Here is an 18,875-nt window from a genome sequence, read left to right on the forward strand (position 1 = left end):
CCATGCAAGACCTTGTCAAAGGCTTTGCTGAAGTCCACAGACAACCTCCACTGCCCTACCCTTGTCAATCCTCTTATTGACATCTTCAAAAGGCTATCAAAATGGTGAGACACAAATTTCCATTCAAAAGGCAGTTCTGACTATCAGTCATCAGTATCACTAATCAGTCATTTCCTCTCCAATGCTGATCGATCATGACCCTCAGAAATCCCCAAGTTCCAGTAACACTCCACCTCCACCCACTTTAGCTAGAAATATCTCTGCCAGAGCCTCCACAATTTTTTCTTTAGCGTCTCATGATGTATAAGTATACCCTTGATCAGACCCTGGGAATTTAGCCACCTTAATATTCTTTAAGACGGTTAGCACCTCTTATAATTTGGATACTGTCCAAAACATCACTATTCATTTTTCCAAATTCATTTGTTTCCATGGTCTTCTCAGTACCAGATTAGGTGCATTCCTTTAACACCTGGTCAGATGCAAAGAACCACATTGATCCTTAAAGTTCTCTCCGTTGTTACCCTCCTCTTAATATACCAGTAGAATCTTTTAGGATTTTCCTTTATCTTGTCTGCCAGAACTATCTCATGTACTATTTTGCTCTCATGATTTAACTCTTGTGCATTCCTGCATGTTTTATATTTCTCAAAGGATTTTCTTGATCCCAGTTGCCTAAATCTGACAGAATTTTCTGCCTCGATCCTCAATATTCTTCATCAACTGGGGTTCCCTAAAGTTGCCAGCCTTGCCCTTCACGCCAATAGGAACATGCTTTCCTGGAAGAGTCTCAATCTCATCTTAACATTTTTACACTTGCCAGACATTGCTTTGACTGTAAATGGCATATCCCAGTTAACCTCTGCAAGCTGTCTAATAATTCCAATATTTGCCATGTCCCAATTCAAGATGAACATGTGGATCAGTCCCAGCCTTTTTACACCTATTTTAAAATAATAGAATTAGTCACGGACTCCAAAGTATTCCAAACGCTTCAATCATTTTCCCTGCCTCGCTCACTAATAAGAGGTCCAGTGTAATACTCTTTCTCGTTGGCCCCACTAAATATTGATTAAGCAAGCTTTCTTGAACACATTCAACAAATTACACACCATCCAAGGCTTTGGCACTATGGGATTCCCAGGAAATATGACGTAGAATCATAAACTGTTACAAACCTATTACTACTATCTGTTATCTCCCTGCATATTTGAGAGCTAGTGGGCCCAAGGTAATCAATAAAGTGCAGGTCTACAGGGAAATGAGAGGGACTAGGACTTACAGGGTTACTCTGCTGGGAACCAGCATGAAGTTGATGAGCCTAATGAGCTCCTTTTAGTTTAGAGATCAGCTTGGAAACAGGCCCTTTTGTTCACCAAGTCCATGCCGACCATCGATCAGCCACCCACACTAGTTCTATGTTATCCTACTTTTGCATCTGCTCCTTAAACACTAGGAGCAATGCAAGAGGCCAATTAACGTGCAAACTCCACGGACAGCACCCAAGTGAGGCAGCAGCTCTACTAGCCGCAGCTGTTATGATACAAAATAATTTTGCCTGGTTCAGTTAAGTTTGCGCTGTGATTCTCTTTAGAGAAGGAATGGCAATAAATAGTGCCATCTAACATTAAGAGCATGTGCTTAGATACCCAGTGTTGCAAAGAACATCACTAATTAAGGTACCTCTTGAAAGAATACGGACAGGTGGTTTTGTCTATCTCCTTAACACCATGTTTACCACAATACAGCTGGATAGCGGCGGTCCAATTCAGCATGGACACTGTCAAGATAAATTCACACTAGGCAGACACAATCTGCCAACTGCAAATCATCATTAAAAGCCTCACACTTGCCAGACATTCCTTTACCTGTTAATGCCATTTCCCAATCAACTTCTGCAAACTCCTGTTTAATCAAGACCAACTTGTGGATCGGTCCCATCCTTTCCATACCTATTTTAAAACTGCTAGAATTAGGTCACTGACTCCAAAGTGTCCCTCTACTGACATTTCAGTCATTTTCCCTGCCTCGCTCCATCAAAAAACTGTTGCGCCCAAACTTGTCTCAAATTTATCCTTGCTTCAGGTTTATCCCCCCACCCCCAGTACAATCACTCTGAAGAAGGGTTCATCCCAAAACATCGCCTATTCATTTTCTCCAGAAATGTTGCCTGACCTGCTGAGTTACTCCAGCAATTTGTGCCTATCTTTCAAATCAAATTAATTCTATATTGACGAAAAACAGCTTCTTTAAGGAAACTTAACAATATATTACACTTACCAATAAACTGGCTCCAGATTGAAAGAGATTATAGGGGTACAAAATACGTTCATAGTGAGATCGAAGTAGTGAGCCCAATGCTTTTCCAGGTGGGTATGCCATCCTGTGTGCTATTTTGGACCAACGCCGCTCCTTGCAGACTATTTCAAAACCACCTTCTTCTGAAACCAACTGTAAAGAAAGCAGGACACCATATAATTCCAATGCAATAACCCAATGAATGCACTATGAAGATTCCAAAAGTATTGTACATCTTCATGACAACATGCATCATTACTTCCTCGAAAGTCCAAGGGAATTCAGCATATCTCCAATAACTCATCAATTTCTACAGATGCACAATCAAAAGCATCCTAAATGGACCCATCACAATCTGGTTCGGCCACTACTCTGCCCAAAACTGCATGAAATTGCAGACATGTGAACGCTGCACAGTCACTCTCTCCCTACCTCCCATCCCCCAATAACTCCACCCACACGCCATGCTGCCTCGGAAAAGCAGCTAACATAATTCCAGACACAATCACATTCATCATTCTCTCATCTCTCCCATTGGGCAAAAGATACCAAAATTTGAAAGTACCACCAAATTCAGGAATAACTTATCGAACTACTGAACGGACCCGCCCCATTATAAAGATGTGTTGCTGAACTCCTAATCTACCTCTTCGCACTTATTTTTTAATTTGCACTTTCTCTGTAGCTAAAACACTATATTCTACACCCCATTTCCTTTCTCTTTTTTGCACTGACTGCTACACTCAAAAATGGTTTGATTGTACTGATGCAATGCATGATTTGTATGGATAGTGCGCAAACGTTATTCTCACCCCCCCCTCCCCCCAGAGCATCTTGGTAGACTTGACAATAATAAACTTGTTGGGAGAAGATGCAAATTAATAATATTCCTGTTCCCTTGGAATGGTGGGAACTGCGTTGGACGTCAGCAAGGTTTTAAGCAAGGATTTGAGCACGTCCCTCAAATCTAATGAGTCTTTTTTTGAGGAGTAACTACAGAAATTGATGAAACCAGCATGGTAGATGTTGGCCTCATCACAGACGATGATGACAGGGCGTACAGAGAACTAACCAGGGACTTTGTGGACTGTGCCAGCGGAACCGCCTCCGGATCAACACGGGGAAAACCAGGGAGATGGTGGTGGATTTCCGCAGGCGCAGCCACGTCCCCCCGACATCGGTGATCATCCAGGGAATGGACATCGGGAGAGTGGACTTTTATAAGTACCTGGGTGTTTACCTTAATAATAAACTTGACTGGACCGAAAATATCAATGCACTGTACAAAAAGGGCCAGAGCAGACTTTACCCGCTGAGGAGACAGGTCATTTGGAGTGCAGGGGGGACTCCTAAGGACCTTCTACAACACTGTGGTGGCATCAGCCATTTTCTATGGAGTGGTCTGCTGGAGCAGCAGCATATCAGCAGCGGAGGGGAAGAGACTTGACAAGCTGATCAGGGAGGCCAGCTCTGTCCTGGGATGCGCCTTCCACTCAGTACAGGCAGTGGGAGAGAGGAGGATGATGGCAAAGATAACATCGCTACTGGACAACGACTTCCACCCCATGCAGGACACTGTCACTGCACTGAGTAGCTCCATCAGTGACAGACCAAGTGTGTGAAGGAGAGATATTGGAGGTCCTTCCTTCCCATTGCTATGAGTCTGCATAACCAGCGCTACTCCCAGCAGACCAGTCAACAGACCAGTTAACAGTAACAGGTTTTTATTAAAACACAGTAAATTATGACAATTATCCTTATCTTAATTTTTATTTACAATGAATGCTCCACTTTGCTGCTGTAACACTGCAAATTTCCCCGGTGTGGGACAAATAAAGGAATTATTATTATTGCCTACATTGACTTCAGCAAGGCTTTTGACAAGGTCCTTCAAGGTAGGCTGGTTCAGAAGGTTAAGGCACAAGGGATCCGAGGCATGTGCGTAAACTGGATCAGAATTTGACTGGGTAATAGGAGGAGGGGGGCAGTGATGGATCCTTTTTACCCCAAATGGAAACAAGTTATGTGCCACAATAATTGGTGCTGGGACCTATATCGACTTGGAAAAGAACATAATGGTTATAACTAATACATTTGAAGGTGACACAGAAATTGGTGGAGTTACACATAATGAAGGGTTTTTTTTCCAAAAAGATCGACTCAGGTTCGATCCTGACTACGGGTGCTGCACTGTAAGGAGTTTGTACGTTCTCCCCGTGACCTGCGTGGGTTTTCTCCGAGATCTTCGGTTTCCTCCCACACTCCAAAGACGTACAGGTATGTAGGTTAATTGGCTGGGTAAATGTAAAAATTGTCCCTAGTGGGTGTAGGATAGTGTTAATGTGCGGGGATCGCTGGGCGGCACGGACTTGGAGGGCCGAAAAGGCCTGTTTCCGGCTGTATATATATATGATATGATATATGATAACATGAACCAGCTAAAAACTTTGGCGGAGTGGTGGTAAATGTACTTTAGACCAAACAAGTGTGAGGTAATGCTAGATGAGAGGTTACATTCTGTTAAATGGCAGGAATCTTAAGAGTCTTGATGGACAGTGAGATCTTGGGATGCAAATCTACAGCTCCATGAAAGTGGCAAGACAGGATGGAATAGTGAACAAGACATTTAGTATGTTTGCTTACCTTCATAGGCCAAGGCATTGTGTACAAGAAATGGGATGTCATGTGTACAAAACATTGATTAGACTGCATCTCAGAGTATTAAGTACAGTTCTGTTTGCCATATTACAGGAAGGATGTGCAAAGGGATTGCCGAAAAGATTCATGAGGATGTTGCTGACAATGGAGCACTGCAAGAATAAAGAGAGATTGCATAGGGTGGGATTTTCACTGAAATGGAAGAGGCCAAGGAGTGATTTTGTCAGTTTATAAAATTATGAGGAGGACCACATAGGATAGTAAGTCAAAATATTTTTCCAGGGTAGAAAGCGCTAGAAGTAGAGGGCACAGTTTGAAGGTGAAAAGGGAGAGATTTAAAGCAGATCCAAGGGACAAGTTTGAGCCAGCACCGTCATTCATTGTGATCATGGCTGATCATCCACAATCAATAACCCGTGCCTGCCTTCTCCCCCATATCCCTCGATTCCACTAGCCCCTAGAGCTCTATCTAACTCTCTTAAATCCATCCAGTGATTTGGCCTCCACTGCCCTCTATGGCAGAGAATTCCACAAATTCACAACTCTCTGGGTGAAAAGTTCCTTCTCATCTCCGTTTTAAATGGCCTCCTCTTTATTCTAAGACTGTGGCACCTGGCTCTTGACTCGCCCAACATTGGGAACATTTTTCCTGCATCTAGCTTGTCCAGACCTTTTATAATTTTATGTGTCTCTATAAGATCCCATCTCATCCTACTAAACACCAGTGAATACAAGGCTAGTCTTTTCAATCTTTCCTCATATGACAGTCCCACCATCCCAGGGATCAATCTCGTGAACCTATGCTGCACTGCCTCAATTACAAGGATGTCCTTCCTCAAATTAGGAGACCAAAACTACATACAATACTCCAGATTTGGTCTTACCAGGGCCCACTATACAACTGCAGAAGAACCTCTTTAGTCCTATACTTGGCTTTCTTCACTGCCTGCGGTACCTGCACGCCAACTTTCAGTGACTGGTGGACAAGGACACCCAGTTCTCGCTGCACTTCCCTTACCTGACACCATTGAGATAATAATCTGACCCCTTGTTTTTGCCGCCAAAGTGGATAACCTCACATTTATCTATATTACTCTTCCAGTGTGAATTTCAGAAAGAGCTGTCAGATGATGCAGTGGAGGCAGATACTATTACAATATGGAGTAGAGGGATACAGCCCTAAAGTAGGCAAACATTAGTTAACTAGTTATCCCCGTCAGCATGGACAAATTGGGACACAAGGAAGGGCCCATTTCTATGCTGTACATTTCTGTGATTTGAGTCATCAACTCTGTTACGCGTTCCACACATGCTGGCCGATTCTTGCATCATGTTTTTATTTCAGATTTCCAGCAACTGCAAGGGTTTTTAAATGTTTTTTTTCATTATGCAACTCTTACCTTGTTGAGTAAAAACAAATCCAAAATCTTCCTCTCCACATGTGGAATTTTTAATGTTGATCCTTGTAGCTCCCAGAATTTTGCTATCTGGTCCAGAAAATTGAGCTTAACTCTGGTCTGAGCCTGCGAACACAGAAATGGTAGAACAATTGTACAGTTACAGCACAGAAAGATGTAATTTGGTCTATGCAGTCTAAGCCGGTTCTTTGTAAAGCAATTGTCAACCCGGTTTCACAAGCCAACCCATCCCAAAAATCAGCATCAAATTTTTTCACTCGAGCTCTAATTCAATTTCCCTTTTTGAACACCCTATTCATGTTTCCACATCTGTAGCAGGCAGTGCCTTCCACGTCATAACCACTCTTTGCACTTAAGGAGATACGAGGAAAAACCTCATTCCTTCTGCCAATATGCATCACTCCTACATCTTCCATATCTCTGCTTATTCATCTATGTCCTCTTGCAGTCTATTCACCATCCCTGTAAATTTGATGTTGTTTCATAACTTTGAAATTTTAACAACCAATGCCTAAGATTAAGATGCATGGGGTCCATGGCGACTTGGTAGTTTAAGATACCGAAATGACCTACCCAGAGAATAGAGGACGATGGAAAGATGTCATTCTGGCTGGAGGTTTATGACCACTGGTGTTCCACAGGGATGTTAGATAGTTGGAGGATGTCACTAAAATTAGTGGAGTCATGGACAGTGAAAAAAGCTTAACAGATACAGAGTAGTTACATGGACTGAGAAAAGGCATATGAAGTTCAATCCAGGCAAGTGCGAGGTGTTGCACTTCGGGGTGGACCAAATACCAAGAGAAAGCAAACAGTTAAAGGTGGGGTCCAAATCCATAGTAGCTCTCCAAAAGTCACAACAAAGGTAGAGAGTGACAAGGAAGGCTTATGGTATGCTTGACTTCAATTGGTCAGAGCATTGAGTACAAGAGATACAAAGTAATGTTGCAGCTTCATAAAACTTTGGTTAGGCCATATTTGGAGTTCAGTGTGTCGTTCTGGTTCCTCCCCCACTGGCAATCAGATCTCTGGAGAATATAGTTGGTGACTTTGGGTCAGGACTCTTCTTCAGTTACTCATGATCCTACTCTAGCATTTTATGACCTTTTTCATTAATATATTAATGTTCAGTACCACCAGCAGGGAGCACATCTGAATAACAATCTTGAAAATTGGGGGGAATTCCAAAAGGGAGTTCACCTTTTTTCTGGCTGAAGCCAATTTCAGATCATTTTATTCAATCATCCTCAATTTTGGTAACTAATCTCATAAGTGTTTCTCAAATGCCTTCAGAAATTATCTTGATTCAGTTTATTAACCTGCTCTGAAATTGCTTCAGTCAGTTTAGTAAAATATATTTTTCTTTAACAAATGCAGGCCGACTGTCCTCATCTAACCTAAACTATTCTAAATCACTATTTCTTCCTTTATTTCCTCACCACCATTGTTATTGGTTTATAATTGTTTACCAAGATAGTTGTGTTGTGTACTAGGCAGGTTAATAATACCATACTCAAGTTTAGATATCATATGATGTACCCATAATCTCAATTGGATACAACTTGAATGACAAATTAGGGAACAGTGTTACTCGGGTCAAGTGGTTATAACACAATTTTGACTGGGAACTGGAGAACCATTTAAGTTACTTTGAAAATTGACAGCCAGATAAAAAGACTGTATTGGAAAAATCTTGGGGAGAAAAAACTGTTTCCATGCGACTTTTCTGCAGCAATCAGTCACAATTGTCACTCAAAACCATGGTCAGTTTTTTCTGTTTTCTCCAGAGATACTGCCTGACCCACTGATTTACTTCAGCATTTTGTGTTCTATCATTGGCAGAAAGAAGCATCTGCAGTTCCTGTTATTTCAGTTTCACCATAGGTGGTCATTGAAATTAAAAACAGACATTTTCTACTGACACTTGTCTAATGATTTTCTTAAGTGCATCATGCAGCCTTTAGTATTTTCATGTTGCAGTAAAAAATAAATTTATAGCTTTCGAAGATATTTAATTTGAAAATCCTGCATGAAAAAAAAACTTAATTGCAAGTCTGAAACACTCGAGCTCCCAACTAATTTGACAATATTCCCCCCCCCCCCCCAATTTTCCATAACACTAGGTTTCTAAGGAACGTAACCATCACGTTGTACTGAAATACCTGTACAATCATACCATATCAGTACAATGGACAATATAAAACTTGAAAGGAATTATTTGCATTATATAATGTTGTAGGTACAGACAAAGTGCAGATAAAAGTGCAAAGTTCACAACAAGGCTGGTTAGCAATTCACTCTTAGAGATGAGAGGACTATTCAAGTCATATAACAATGGGGGAAGAAGTTGTTCTTGAAAATGGAGGTAAATGCTTTCAAGCTTTTGAAACTTATGCCTGATGGGGGAGGGAACAAAAGAGAATAAACAGGGTGTGAATGGCCCTTGAGTACGAAGTGCAGATGGAGTTGAGGAGAGGGGATGTAGAGATTGGAAGCTGCTTCGTGTCATGGACTGGGCCAAGTCCACAACTCCCTGCAATTTCATTAGTCTTGGGGAGAGCACTTCCTATGCAAGTTGCGATACATCCCAATAGGACTCTTTCTATGTTGCATCTGGTACGTCACTAGTCGTAACATCCAAATGTCCTGAGTCAATGGTCTGGTTTCTTCGTTGTAGCACCAATGTGGTTGGATCAGGACAAAACTAGTGACATTTACACCATGAAGCTTGAACTCTCAACCGTCTCTACTTCAGCAATGTTGATGCAGATTGGGGCATGTAATCCACCATATCCTAAACTCAATGACCAGATCCGTTGTTTTGCTGACAACGGGGAAAAAAGAGGCTGCTGTCCAGATATCACACTACAAAGCTCTCTCGCTTCCCTTCTTGTACTCAGTCTCATCACAGTTTGAGATCTGGCCACTAAGGTGGTGTCAATTTGCAAATTTGTAACTGAAGTTTAGAGCACAATTCGGCCACATTCGTGTATGTATAGGGAGTACAGCAAAAGGCTAAGAATGCAGCCATGGTGGAGGGTGTTTTGTCACTTATCATTCCTAACTGTGGTGCATGGGTCAGATTGGGGAGGATCTAGATGCAGATGGTCTCCAAACCCCTATCTGCAGGGGTTTGGAGACAAGCTTAGTTGGAATTATGGTATTGAAGGTGGACCTATAGTCAATAAATAAGAGTCTGATATTCTAATAATCCAAATGTTCCAGCAAATAGTGTAGGACCATAGAGATGCCATCTGCTGAGGACCTGTTATATGAGAGGTGAACTGTGGTGGATCAGTGAATTTTGGATGGAGTTGATGTGCACCATGGCCAACCTCTCAAAGCACTTCATGATGGTCAACGTCAAGCCTCTGGAGGATGGCAATTATGGCGCAGTATCTTGCTTTTCTTTGGCAGGGAGTTGATAGTGGTCTTCTTAAAGCAGGTGGGAACCTCAAATTGGAATGGAAGATTAAAGATGTCCACAAATACTTCTGCCAGCTGGTCTGCGCATCCAGGCCAGTCACTGGCCATGGGTTCACTCTCAGGAAAGCCAATCTAATGTCTGTTATAGTAATCATGGAGACAGGTGCACCAAAGGCAGTCAGGGCATGTGCTACCAAGATACTGACATTCTGTGCAAAACAAGCATTGAATGCATTAAACACATCAGGGATGGATGTGTTGGTGCCAACGATGCTGCCCCACTTTGCTTTGCAACTCGCTGCATACAAGCCTTGCCATAATCAACTGGTGTCAATTTGGTATTCAAACTTGGTCTGGAATTGTTTCTTGGTGTCCCTGATGTCTTTGCAAAGGCCACGTTAAACTGAATTATTCACCTAGCATACATCAGACTCCTTTCTTCCCGTTTTATTTCAATTCATTATCTTTTCCGAGTCAGTATCATGGAACATGTCAATAGACAATAGGTGCAGGAAGAGGCCATTCAGCCCTTCGAGCCAGCACCGCCATTCAATGTGATCATGGCTGATCATTCTCAATCAGTACCCCGTTCCTGCCTTCTCCCCATGCCCCCTGACTCCGCTATCCTTAAGAGCTCTATCCAGCTCTCGCTTGAATGCATTCAGAAAATTGGCCTCCACTGCCTTCTGAGGCAGAGAATTCCAGATTCACAACTCTGACTGAAAAAGTTTTTCCTCATCTCAGTTCTAAATGGCCTACCCCCTATTCTTAAACTGTGGCCCCTTGTTCTGGACTCCCCCAACATTGGGAACATGATTCCTGCCTCTAACGTGTCCAACCCCTTAATAATCTTATATGTTTCGATAAGATCTCCTCTCATCCTTCTAAATTCCAGTGTATACAAGCCTAGTCGCTCCAGTCTTTCAACATATGATAGTCCCACCATTCCGGGAATTAACCTAGTAAACCTACGCTGCACGCCCTCAACAGCAAGAATATCCTTCCTCAAATTTGGAGACCAAAACTGCACACAGTACTCCAAGTGCGGTCTCACTAGGGCCCTGTACAACTGCAGAAGGACCTCTTTGCTCCTATACTTAACTCCTCTTGTTATGAAGGCCAACATTCCATTGGCTTTCTTCACTGCCTGCTGTACCTGCATGCTTCCTTTCAGTGACTGATGCATTAGGACACCCAGATCTCGTTGTACGTCCCCTGTTCCTAACTTGACACCATTCAGATAATACTCTGCCTTCCTATTCTTACCACCAAAGTGGATAACCTCACACTTATCCACATTAAACTGCATCTGCCATACATCTGCCCACTCACACAACCTGTCCAAGTCACCCTGCAACCTCATAGCATCTTCCTCACAGTTCACACTACCACCCAGCTTTGTATCATCGGCAAACCCTTAAAACAATAGCCATTTCTCTAATGTAGTTTTACCTACTAATCTTTGATTCTAAATGATCATGGACACTGATCTGTAATCCATTGAACTTTTCTTCCTAGGGTAATGCAGATTGATGTCCATATATTGCTTCATAAGCTTTCCAGCAGAAAATGAGGTGCTCGCAGGTGTGTAGCCTCCCTTTGGCAAGAGGTCAAGGACAGAAAGATCGGTATGGAAATGGGAAGATAAATGTTAGAAACCAAGAGATCCAGCAGGCCTTGGAGGACAGGGAGCAAGTGTTCAACAAAATAGTAACCTTGTCTACAAGGTCTCATCGATACAAAATAACCCATAGAGAGCACCAAATACTGTGGACAAGGTTATAACCCAACTGTGTGAACATAATTCTCCAGTGAAAGTAATACTCCCCCATCCCCTTGGTTTTCCTGTGCCCTTCCCAACTAGGTGGGTACCCATTTCTCCCATGATCACACCCCTCTGCCTCTCCCCTGCTCCCCATCTCTCACTCTGGCTTTACGTTTGATTCTTCTCTTATCTGACACCCTTTTGTCTTCTTTTCATCTCTAGCTTGTCACTTACTCCACTTATCTGCCAATCAACCCCATCTCATCTGCATTCACTTATCACTCGCCATGTTTTGTCCCACCCCCAGCTAACATTATCAACTTTTACAATCAGCATGGAGGGACCTACCCAACCCAAAATGTCACCCAGTCATTCCCTCCACAAATGCTGCCTTAACTGACCCACTGATATACTCCAGCACTGTTCCTTGGCTCTTCACTTTTTTAAATGGTAAGAAATCTTTGAAATAGTGAAATTCAAATGGGATATAGTTATAACAAGCCTGCAAAAATTAACGCGGAAATCACCAAGCAATCAGGAAATCAAATTCTTGGTTGACCTGTAACATGAGGATTTAGGTATCAGAGCAAAGATGCCCATCCTACTGTAATCATATAGAGCTTTGCTGAAAATGTACCCAGAGGTCTTTACACAGCATATACTTGCCACAACAGGAACACAATGAAAACTCATCTAACTTTTTTTTGTGAGGGAGTTTGCTGTACAAGGAGAGCAGCTCAGCTCTATTTTTTTCCCCCTGGAAGTAGAAGAAATAACTCCTTTAAAGATATTGTTTGAGTGATAGGAGTAGAATTAGGCCATTCAGCCCATCCAGTCTACCCCATTCAATCATGGCTGATCTATCCCTCCTAACCCCATTCTCCTGCCTTCTCCCCATCTCTGACACCAAGGCATTCAGTCATAATTCCAGTGTTAGTGGTTTTGCATCACTGGGTCCTCAGCCAATGACCATAACTTGTGTTTTTTCCTCATACTCTGAAGGAAAGAAGTTTCATTTTATGGAATATGGAGCTAGAGGTGATGGACTCAAAATATGAATTATTTAAGAATTGAATGAGAAATTATTGAGATGCAAATCTTTAGAGTATTATATCCTGAAGGGCTGTGGAGCATATCAAAACACAAATCATTCATTTTCTAGATCGGAAAGGCTACAAAATAACAGGAAAATTGTGTTGAGGTAGATCAGCCATCTTGTTAACTGACAAACCAGGTTCAAGCAGCCGCGCGGCCTTTTCTTATTCCTTGTGACATATCTATTTATGCTCACAGCGCACCAGCCTAATGTATTTACACAGACACCTTAAACTTCGTAGCTCTATGACTCTTCCCAACATTCCCAACATTTAAAATTTTCTTGCTGGCTATTACAAATCTAACTATTACCTCAAAGCTGCCTTCCTAAATTGCTGTACTTACATACACTTCAACTTTTGGCTCACCAACTTGTTCCCTATGCATTTCCCTGCCCTCAAAACAAATGGCATGCGGTTTGTACATTGACCATCGCAGAATTGTCTATCATAGAATCCCGACAAGGACTTCATTCCTGCATCCCGCTGTTCCCTCTGGTGCAGAGTGTTGACTCATGTTCCGGACAGTACACCATGACTCCCTTACTCAATTGTTGTAACCAAACTCAAATGTTGACCATTGGCAACAGGCATGAAAGATTCCTGTATTTCCAAAACTGTACCATGGCAATCCACTTACAATCTGTAAATCCCTATGGCTAGAAGATTATTTTTTTAAACATCATCCCATTGTGGATAATGGCTTCATACATTTTAGATCTAAGCTTTGGATATTTTTGTGGCACAAGTGTGCAAAGAGTCTGCATTTCTCAGTGTAGCATGAAAACTCTGAAAGATACCAAATTGGTTCAATATAGCACTCTCTTCCCAACTGGATTTCTCCAGCTGATCCATGTCAACGATGTGGCTGTGGACATCAGGTTAGGTAGGAGGAACAGTGCCTTTGGTCACATGACACGGTTCACACAGGACATAGAGCCAAAGGCGGGGCGGGTTACAAAGCAACAGTAATTAGCAGCAGCTTGTGGAAAGTAGCGTGTATCAATTTAAGATAACTGGTGCTTAAACATTTAAGTTAATCGGCAGCAGTGAAAAAAGAATCACAATGTGCAAGAATCATCTTTTTATATCCAACAAAATACTCACTTTCACCCCACCCCCCAGACATTGTGTGGTGGGGATATCACAGTGCCATTTGCAGATTATCTAGATTTACTCAAATTAAGTAATTCAAAGCATACAGGAAAAGTGTGTGAAATTCTTTTTATTTTGGGGATGGAATGATAAAGGCCAACGTAATGCATAGAAATCAGACCACAACAGGTAGCACCTCAGGGGAAACTAGATCAAATTAAAACAAATACGGGCGGCACGGTAGCGCAGCGGTAGAGTTGCTGCTTTACAGCGAATGCAGCGCCGGAGACTCAGGTTCGATCCTGACTACGGGTGCTGCACTGTAAGGAGTTTGTACGTTCTCCCCGTGACCTGCGTGGGTTTTCTCCGAGATCTTCGGTTTCCTCCCACACTCCAAAGTCGTACAGGTATGTAGGTTAATTGGCTGGATAAATGTAAAAATTGTCCCTAGTGGGTGTAGGATAGTGTTAATGTACGGGGATCACTGGGCGGCACGGACTTGGAGGGCCGAAAAGGCCTGTTTCCGGCTGTATATATATGATATGATATGATGAAATACAATTAAAACTTATTGCACTGCAGAGTTTTCTTAACTTGAGTATCTCTCCCACTTTAAGACTTAAAAACAATGGTATGGGGAAACAGGCAAGGGAAATATTTAAGGAAGAAAAACATAGAATATTACATCTAAAAAATGATACCTAAAAAATTTGCCCACATGTGATACAATGTTCACCAAAGGCCTGTAAATATTTCACAAAAAGCAAAAATACCTCAAGTTCATTCAGTCTCTGAATTCGCGGGGTAAAATGTAGATTATCAACATCACAAGCAAAAGGTGGCTGCCAACCCTGTATAAATAAACAAAAATATTTTACAGGGTTCCATAGACGCATTGAGCATGTTAATGGCCTTAAATGTTTCCAAAACCATTTCACACCCCCTCCACCCGACGACCCCACTCTAATCCCCCTCCCCACCACCTCTCCCTCACATTCCCCTTCTCCACCACTTCCTCTCCCTCACAGCCCCCTCTACTCAGGTCCTCCTCCGCCCTTACGGGTCCCCCCCACCTCAAGTCTCCCTCCTCCGTCCTCCCCCTCAAGTCTCCCTCCTCCGTCCTCCCCCTCAAGTCTCCCTCCTCCGTCCTCCCCCCTCCGTCCTCCCCCTCAAGTCTCCCTCCCCCGTCCTCCCCCTCGTCTCCGTCCTCCCCCTCAAGTCTCCCTCCTCCGTCCTCCCCCTCAAGTCTCCCTCCTCCGTCCTCCCCCTCAAGTCTCCCTCCTCCGTCCTCCCCAAGTCTCCCTCCTCCGTCCTCCCCAAGTCTCCCTCCTCCCCCTCAAGTCTCCCTCCTCCGTCCTCCCCCTCAAGTCTCCCTCCTCCCCCTCAAGTCTCCCTCCTCCCCCTCAAGTCTCCCTCCTCCGTCCTCCCCCTCAAGTCTCCCTCCTCCGTCCTCCCCCTCAAGTCTCCCTCCTCCGTCCTCCCCCTCAAGTCTCCCTCCTCCGTCCTCCCCCTCAAGTCTCCCTCCTCCGTCCTCCCCCTCAAGTCTCCCTCCTCCGTCCTCAAGTCTCCCTCCCGCCTCGCTCCTACACAAAGAAAGGTCCCGCTGCCTCCGCCATGTTGAGAGTCTCTCTGGCACCTAGAAGTTTTGTGTAGCACGGATGTTGCTACCGCCGCCTGCCGGGCTCGCCCTCGGGTGAGGCCTTACCTGCGGTGGGCGAACCTTGCAGATGCCGGTCCTCTCGGCGATGGGTCGGATCTTATTGATGAACTTGAAGGGGTCAGCGAACTCCTCCGGGGTGGGCTCGAACACCGGACACTCGGGCGGCGGGATGAACTCCACGGCCTGGCTCATGGCACCGACGACTCTCGGCTGGGTCCGTACCCTGCCGCGGTGCGGGCTGCTGTTGCTGCTGACTTACGGTGCGGGTCGCGGCCGGCGGCAGTCGACGGTTGCTCGGGCTCGAGCTGTGCTCCTCGGCCTCGCGCTCGGCCTCGAGCTTGCTCTGCGGTGCCCTCGAGCTTCTGCTGTTGGTCCTGCGGGGGGGGGGGCTCGAGGTACTTGATCTCGCGGAAGATGGGCGATCGGGCTCGAGCGGCGGCTACTGTTGCTTCCCGAGGCCTGGGTCGGACTTACGACGGGCGGGTGGGGGCTGGGCTCGCGACGGGCGGGTGGGGGCTGGGCTCGCGGTCGGGCTCGAGCTTTCTTTCTTTCCGTTGCTCCGTCTCGCTCTCAAACAACGCAGCACCGCCGCCACCTCCGCCGGCTCCCTCCGCGCACCAACCAGTCCGCGTGCTCCCTCCGCCGGCCCGCACCCACGTCCTGCGGGCAACCGGCGGCCCGAAGCCGGTTCACCTCTGCCAACATCCACGCGGCGTACCAGAGAAAGATACGAAATGGAGCCGCGGGAGGAAAGCGATTGCCGTTGTTTGCGGCCGGCGCTCTGATACAGTCTTCGGCTGGAGAGGCGCTGCCTGGCGTCCGGCACTCTTTGTTTAAAAGCCATTCTCCTCGGCGATGATTGGCTGTCGTGCAGGCAAGGCAGGTGGGGTTAATGGGGAAGTGCGGCGAGGGTCAGCGCTGGCCATTGGGCCCCAGTGTCCACCATTCAATCGTGGACAACCTGTGCACCAGTGTCCTCATCGATAAATATGTCAGTCTGAAGAAGGGTCTCGACCCGAATCACTCTGAAGAAGGGTCTCGACCCGAAACGTCACCCATCCCTTCTCTCCTGAGATGCTGCCTGACCTGCTGAGTTACTGCAGCATTTTGTGAATAAATACCTTCGATTTGTACCAGCATCTGCAGTTATTTTCCTACACCATCGATAAATATCCTCACCTGCCCTCCTATGTGTCCAGGGAGATGGGAATCAAGTGACCTTCCAAAACGCTGTCCACCATCTCTCCCCCCCCCCCCCCCCCCGTGCTGGAGTAACCCAGCGGGGCAGAGCAGCATCTCAGGAAGACATGGATGGGCGACGTTTAATGTCAGGATCTTACCACCACCAGAGATGCTGCATAATCCGCTAACAATATATTGTTTAAAATATATAAACAAAACAAACCCTCTGCAAAATAAACTATTCATACATTCACTACACCGTAGATTTAATAGTATCATACTCAGTCGTATTCACACATGTCTTCAAACAAAATAACCTTGCCACTCATGAGGCCCTCAGTGATGATATCCCTTCCGTTGATTGAAGGGTGTCTCCACCAGACCCAGACCCTCAATATCCAGCAGCAGAAGTACTTTACACTGTGGTCCTGCCCCACAGAGTCTTCACATTAGCTGCACCAAGCTTCAGCACGTGCTCCTGCAGTCTGGAATGGGCCAGTCGGCAAAGTTCACTGAAGGGCATCTCCAATTATTCCAGCCTTTGTGTCTACGCAAGAGTCCAGCATCTGCTGTACTTGTGTTTCCTCGCTCCCTCCAGTTCTACATTTCATCCCCGACTTCCTTTCTTATCATCTTCAATCATTTACACCCTTTTGTCTACACTTCCCACCATCTCCATCCTTCACCTCCCCACCTGACACACAGCCAATCAAAACTTTCTCACCTGGATCCACCTATCACTTGAGATAGACACGAAATGCTGGAGTAACTCAATGGGTCAGGCAGATCTCTGGTGAAAAGGAATAGGTGACATTTTGGGTCAAGACCCTTCCCTGAAGAAGAGTCAATGGTGTAAGGCAAAAAGGTTGTCATGGGAAAAGAAGCCTCCAATTATAATCAGTCAGCTCCGTTGGACAGGCTATATCATTTGTACCTTGACACAACATTCGAGAAACAAATACTCTGTTACAAGTTTTGTCACATGAAGAGATTACCAGGTGGACAGAAGAAAAGATTCAAGGATGTGCTCAAAGGCTCCTTGAAAAAAATGTAACCTACCCACTGATTCAGAGGAATCTATTGGCCATGACTGTTCAAACTGAAGGTAGACACAAAAAGCTGGAGTAACTCTGCAGGTTAGGCAGCATCTCTGGAGAAAAGGAATAGCAGTGTTTGGGATGATATTGAGAGCATTATTATTGGTAACATACTTAAGCCCAGCGTAAACAAAGGAAAGAACACATCACTTCACAAACTACCCATCCACCTGCCATATTCTGTGTAAACGTCTGTGGTTCCACCTTGACATGATCAGTCACTTCAGAACCCATAGAACCAGAATACTTAAGGGCTGCCTCAAGGGATTGTCTAAGATGAAGAAAGAAAGAAATGAAGGATGAAAAAGGTGTGCAGATGGAAATAGTATAATCATTATCATTGATGCTTTCTGACATAGTTTGTTTCCCGTTTAGCAGGATCAGATCGGCATTTATTAATACACCCATTTTGGGATATAAAAGCAAAATACTGCAGATGCCAAAAATCTGCTATAAGGACAGTAAATACTGGAAATGATCGGCAGGCCAGAGAGCATCTGTGGAGAGAGAGAAACAAAGTTAATGTTTTAGGTAAGTGACCTTTCATGAGCTCTGATGAAAAATTATCAATCCTAAATGTTAGGTCTTTTTCCAAAGATATTGCCTGACCTACAAAGTATTCCCAACTTTTTAAATTTTTAAAATTTAGTTTAGAGATACAGGATGAAAACAGACCCTTGGCCTACCGAGTCTAAGCCGACCATTGAAAATCTGTTCACACTAGTTCTATGTTATTCCAATTTCTCATCGACTGACTACACACTAGGGACAATTAACAGAGGCAATTAACCTACAAACCCACATGTCTTTAGGATTGGGAAAGAACTGAAGCACCCGGAGGAAACTACACACGGTCACAGGGAGATCATGCAAACTCCTCACAGATAGCACCAGAGGTCAGGATTGAACCCGGATGTCTGGCACTGTGAGACAGCAGCTCTACCAACTGCACCACTGTGCCTTCCAGATCAGTGCTAGTCTATCACAGATCACATTACCTTGTTCATTTTGGTATCTAGAAATAAAAACCGCCCATCCATAGGGAGTTGTCTGTTTAGAATAATTTAAGCTGTGCTCAGGTATTTTGTTGATGTTGAAACTGATTGTACCTTCCCACAAGCAGACTAGTCAAACCACTTAGAGCCATTGAGATACACAGCATGGAAATAGGCCCTTCGGTCT

General features: G+C 44.4%; 1 protein-coding gene across 2 annotated transcripts in view; it reads right to left on the bottom strand.

Moving 5' to 3' along the window:
• The window catches only part of kdm5ba (lysine demethylase 5Ba), a 121,131-nt gene extending 104,913 nt beyond the window's left edge, over positions 1-16,218 (bottom strand). The window contains exons 1-4 of one of the 2 annotated variants that reach the window (XM_078420785.1): positions 15,460-16,217; positions 14,528-14,605; positions 6,357-6,479; positions 2,281-2,451 (exon numbers count right to left, since the gene is read on the bottom strand). In XM_078420785.1, coding sequence (XP_078276911.1) covers positions 2,281-2,451; positions 6,357-6,479; positions 14,528-14,605; positions 15,460-15,606 — 519 coding nt within the window. In that variant the 5' untranslated portion in view covers positions 15,607-16,217. Of the gene's footprint in view, positions 1-2,280; positions 2,452-6,356; positions 6,480-14,527; positions 14,606-15,459 lie in introns of both variants that reach the window. The other variant, XM_078420786.1, reaches the window with a different exon arrangement.
• Between the last annotated feature and the right edge of the window lie 2,657 nt (positions 16,219-18,875).

Source organism: Rhinoraja longicauda, chromosome 24 (genome assembly GCF_053455715.1).
Source record: "Rhinoraja longicauda isolate Sanriku21f chromosome 24, sRhiLon1.1, whole genome shotgun sequence".
NCBI lineage: Eukaryota > Metazoa > Chordata > Chondrichthyes > Rajiformes > Arhynchobatidae > Rhinoraja > Rhinoraja longicauda.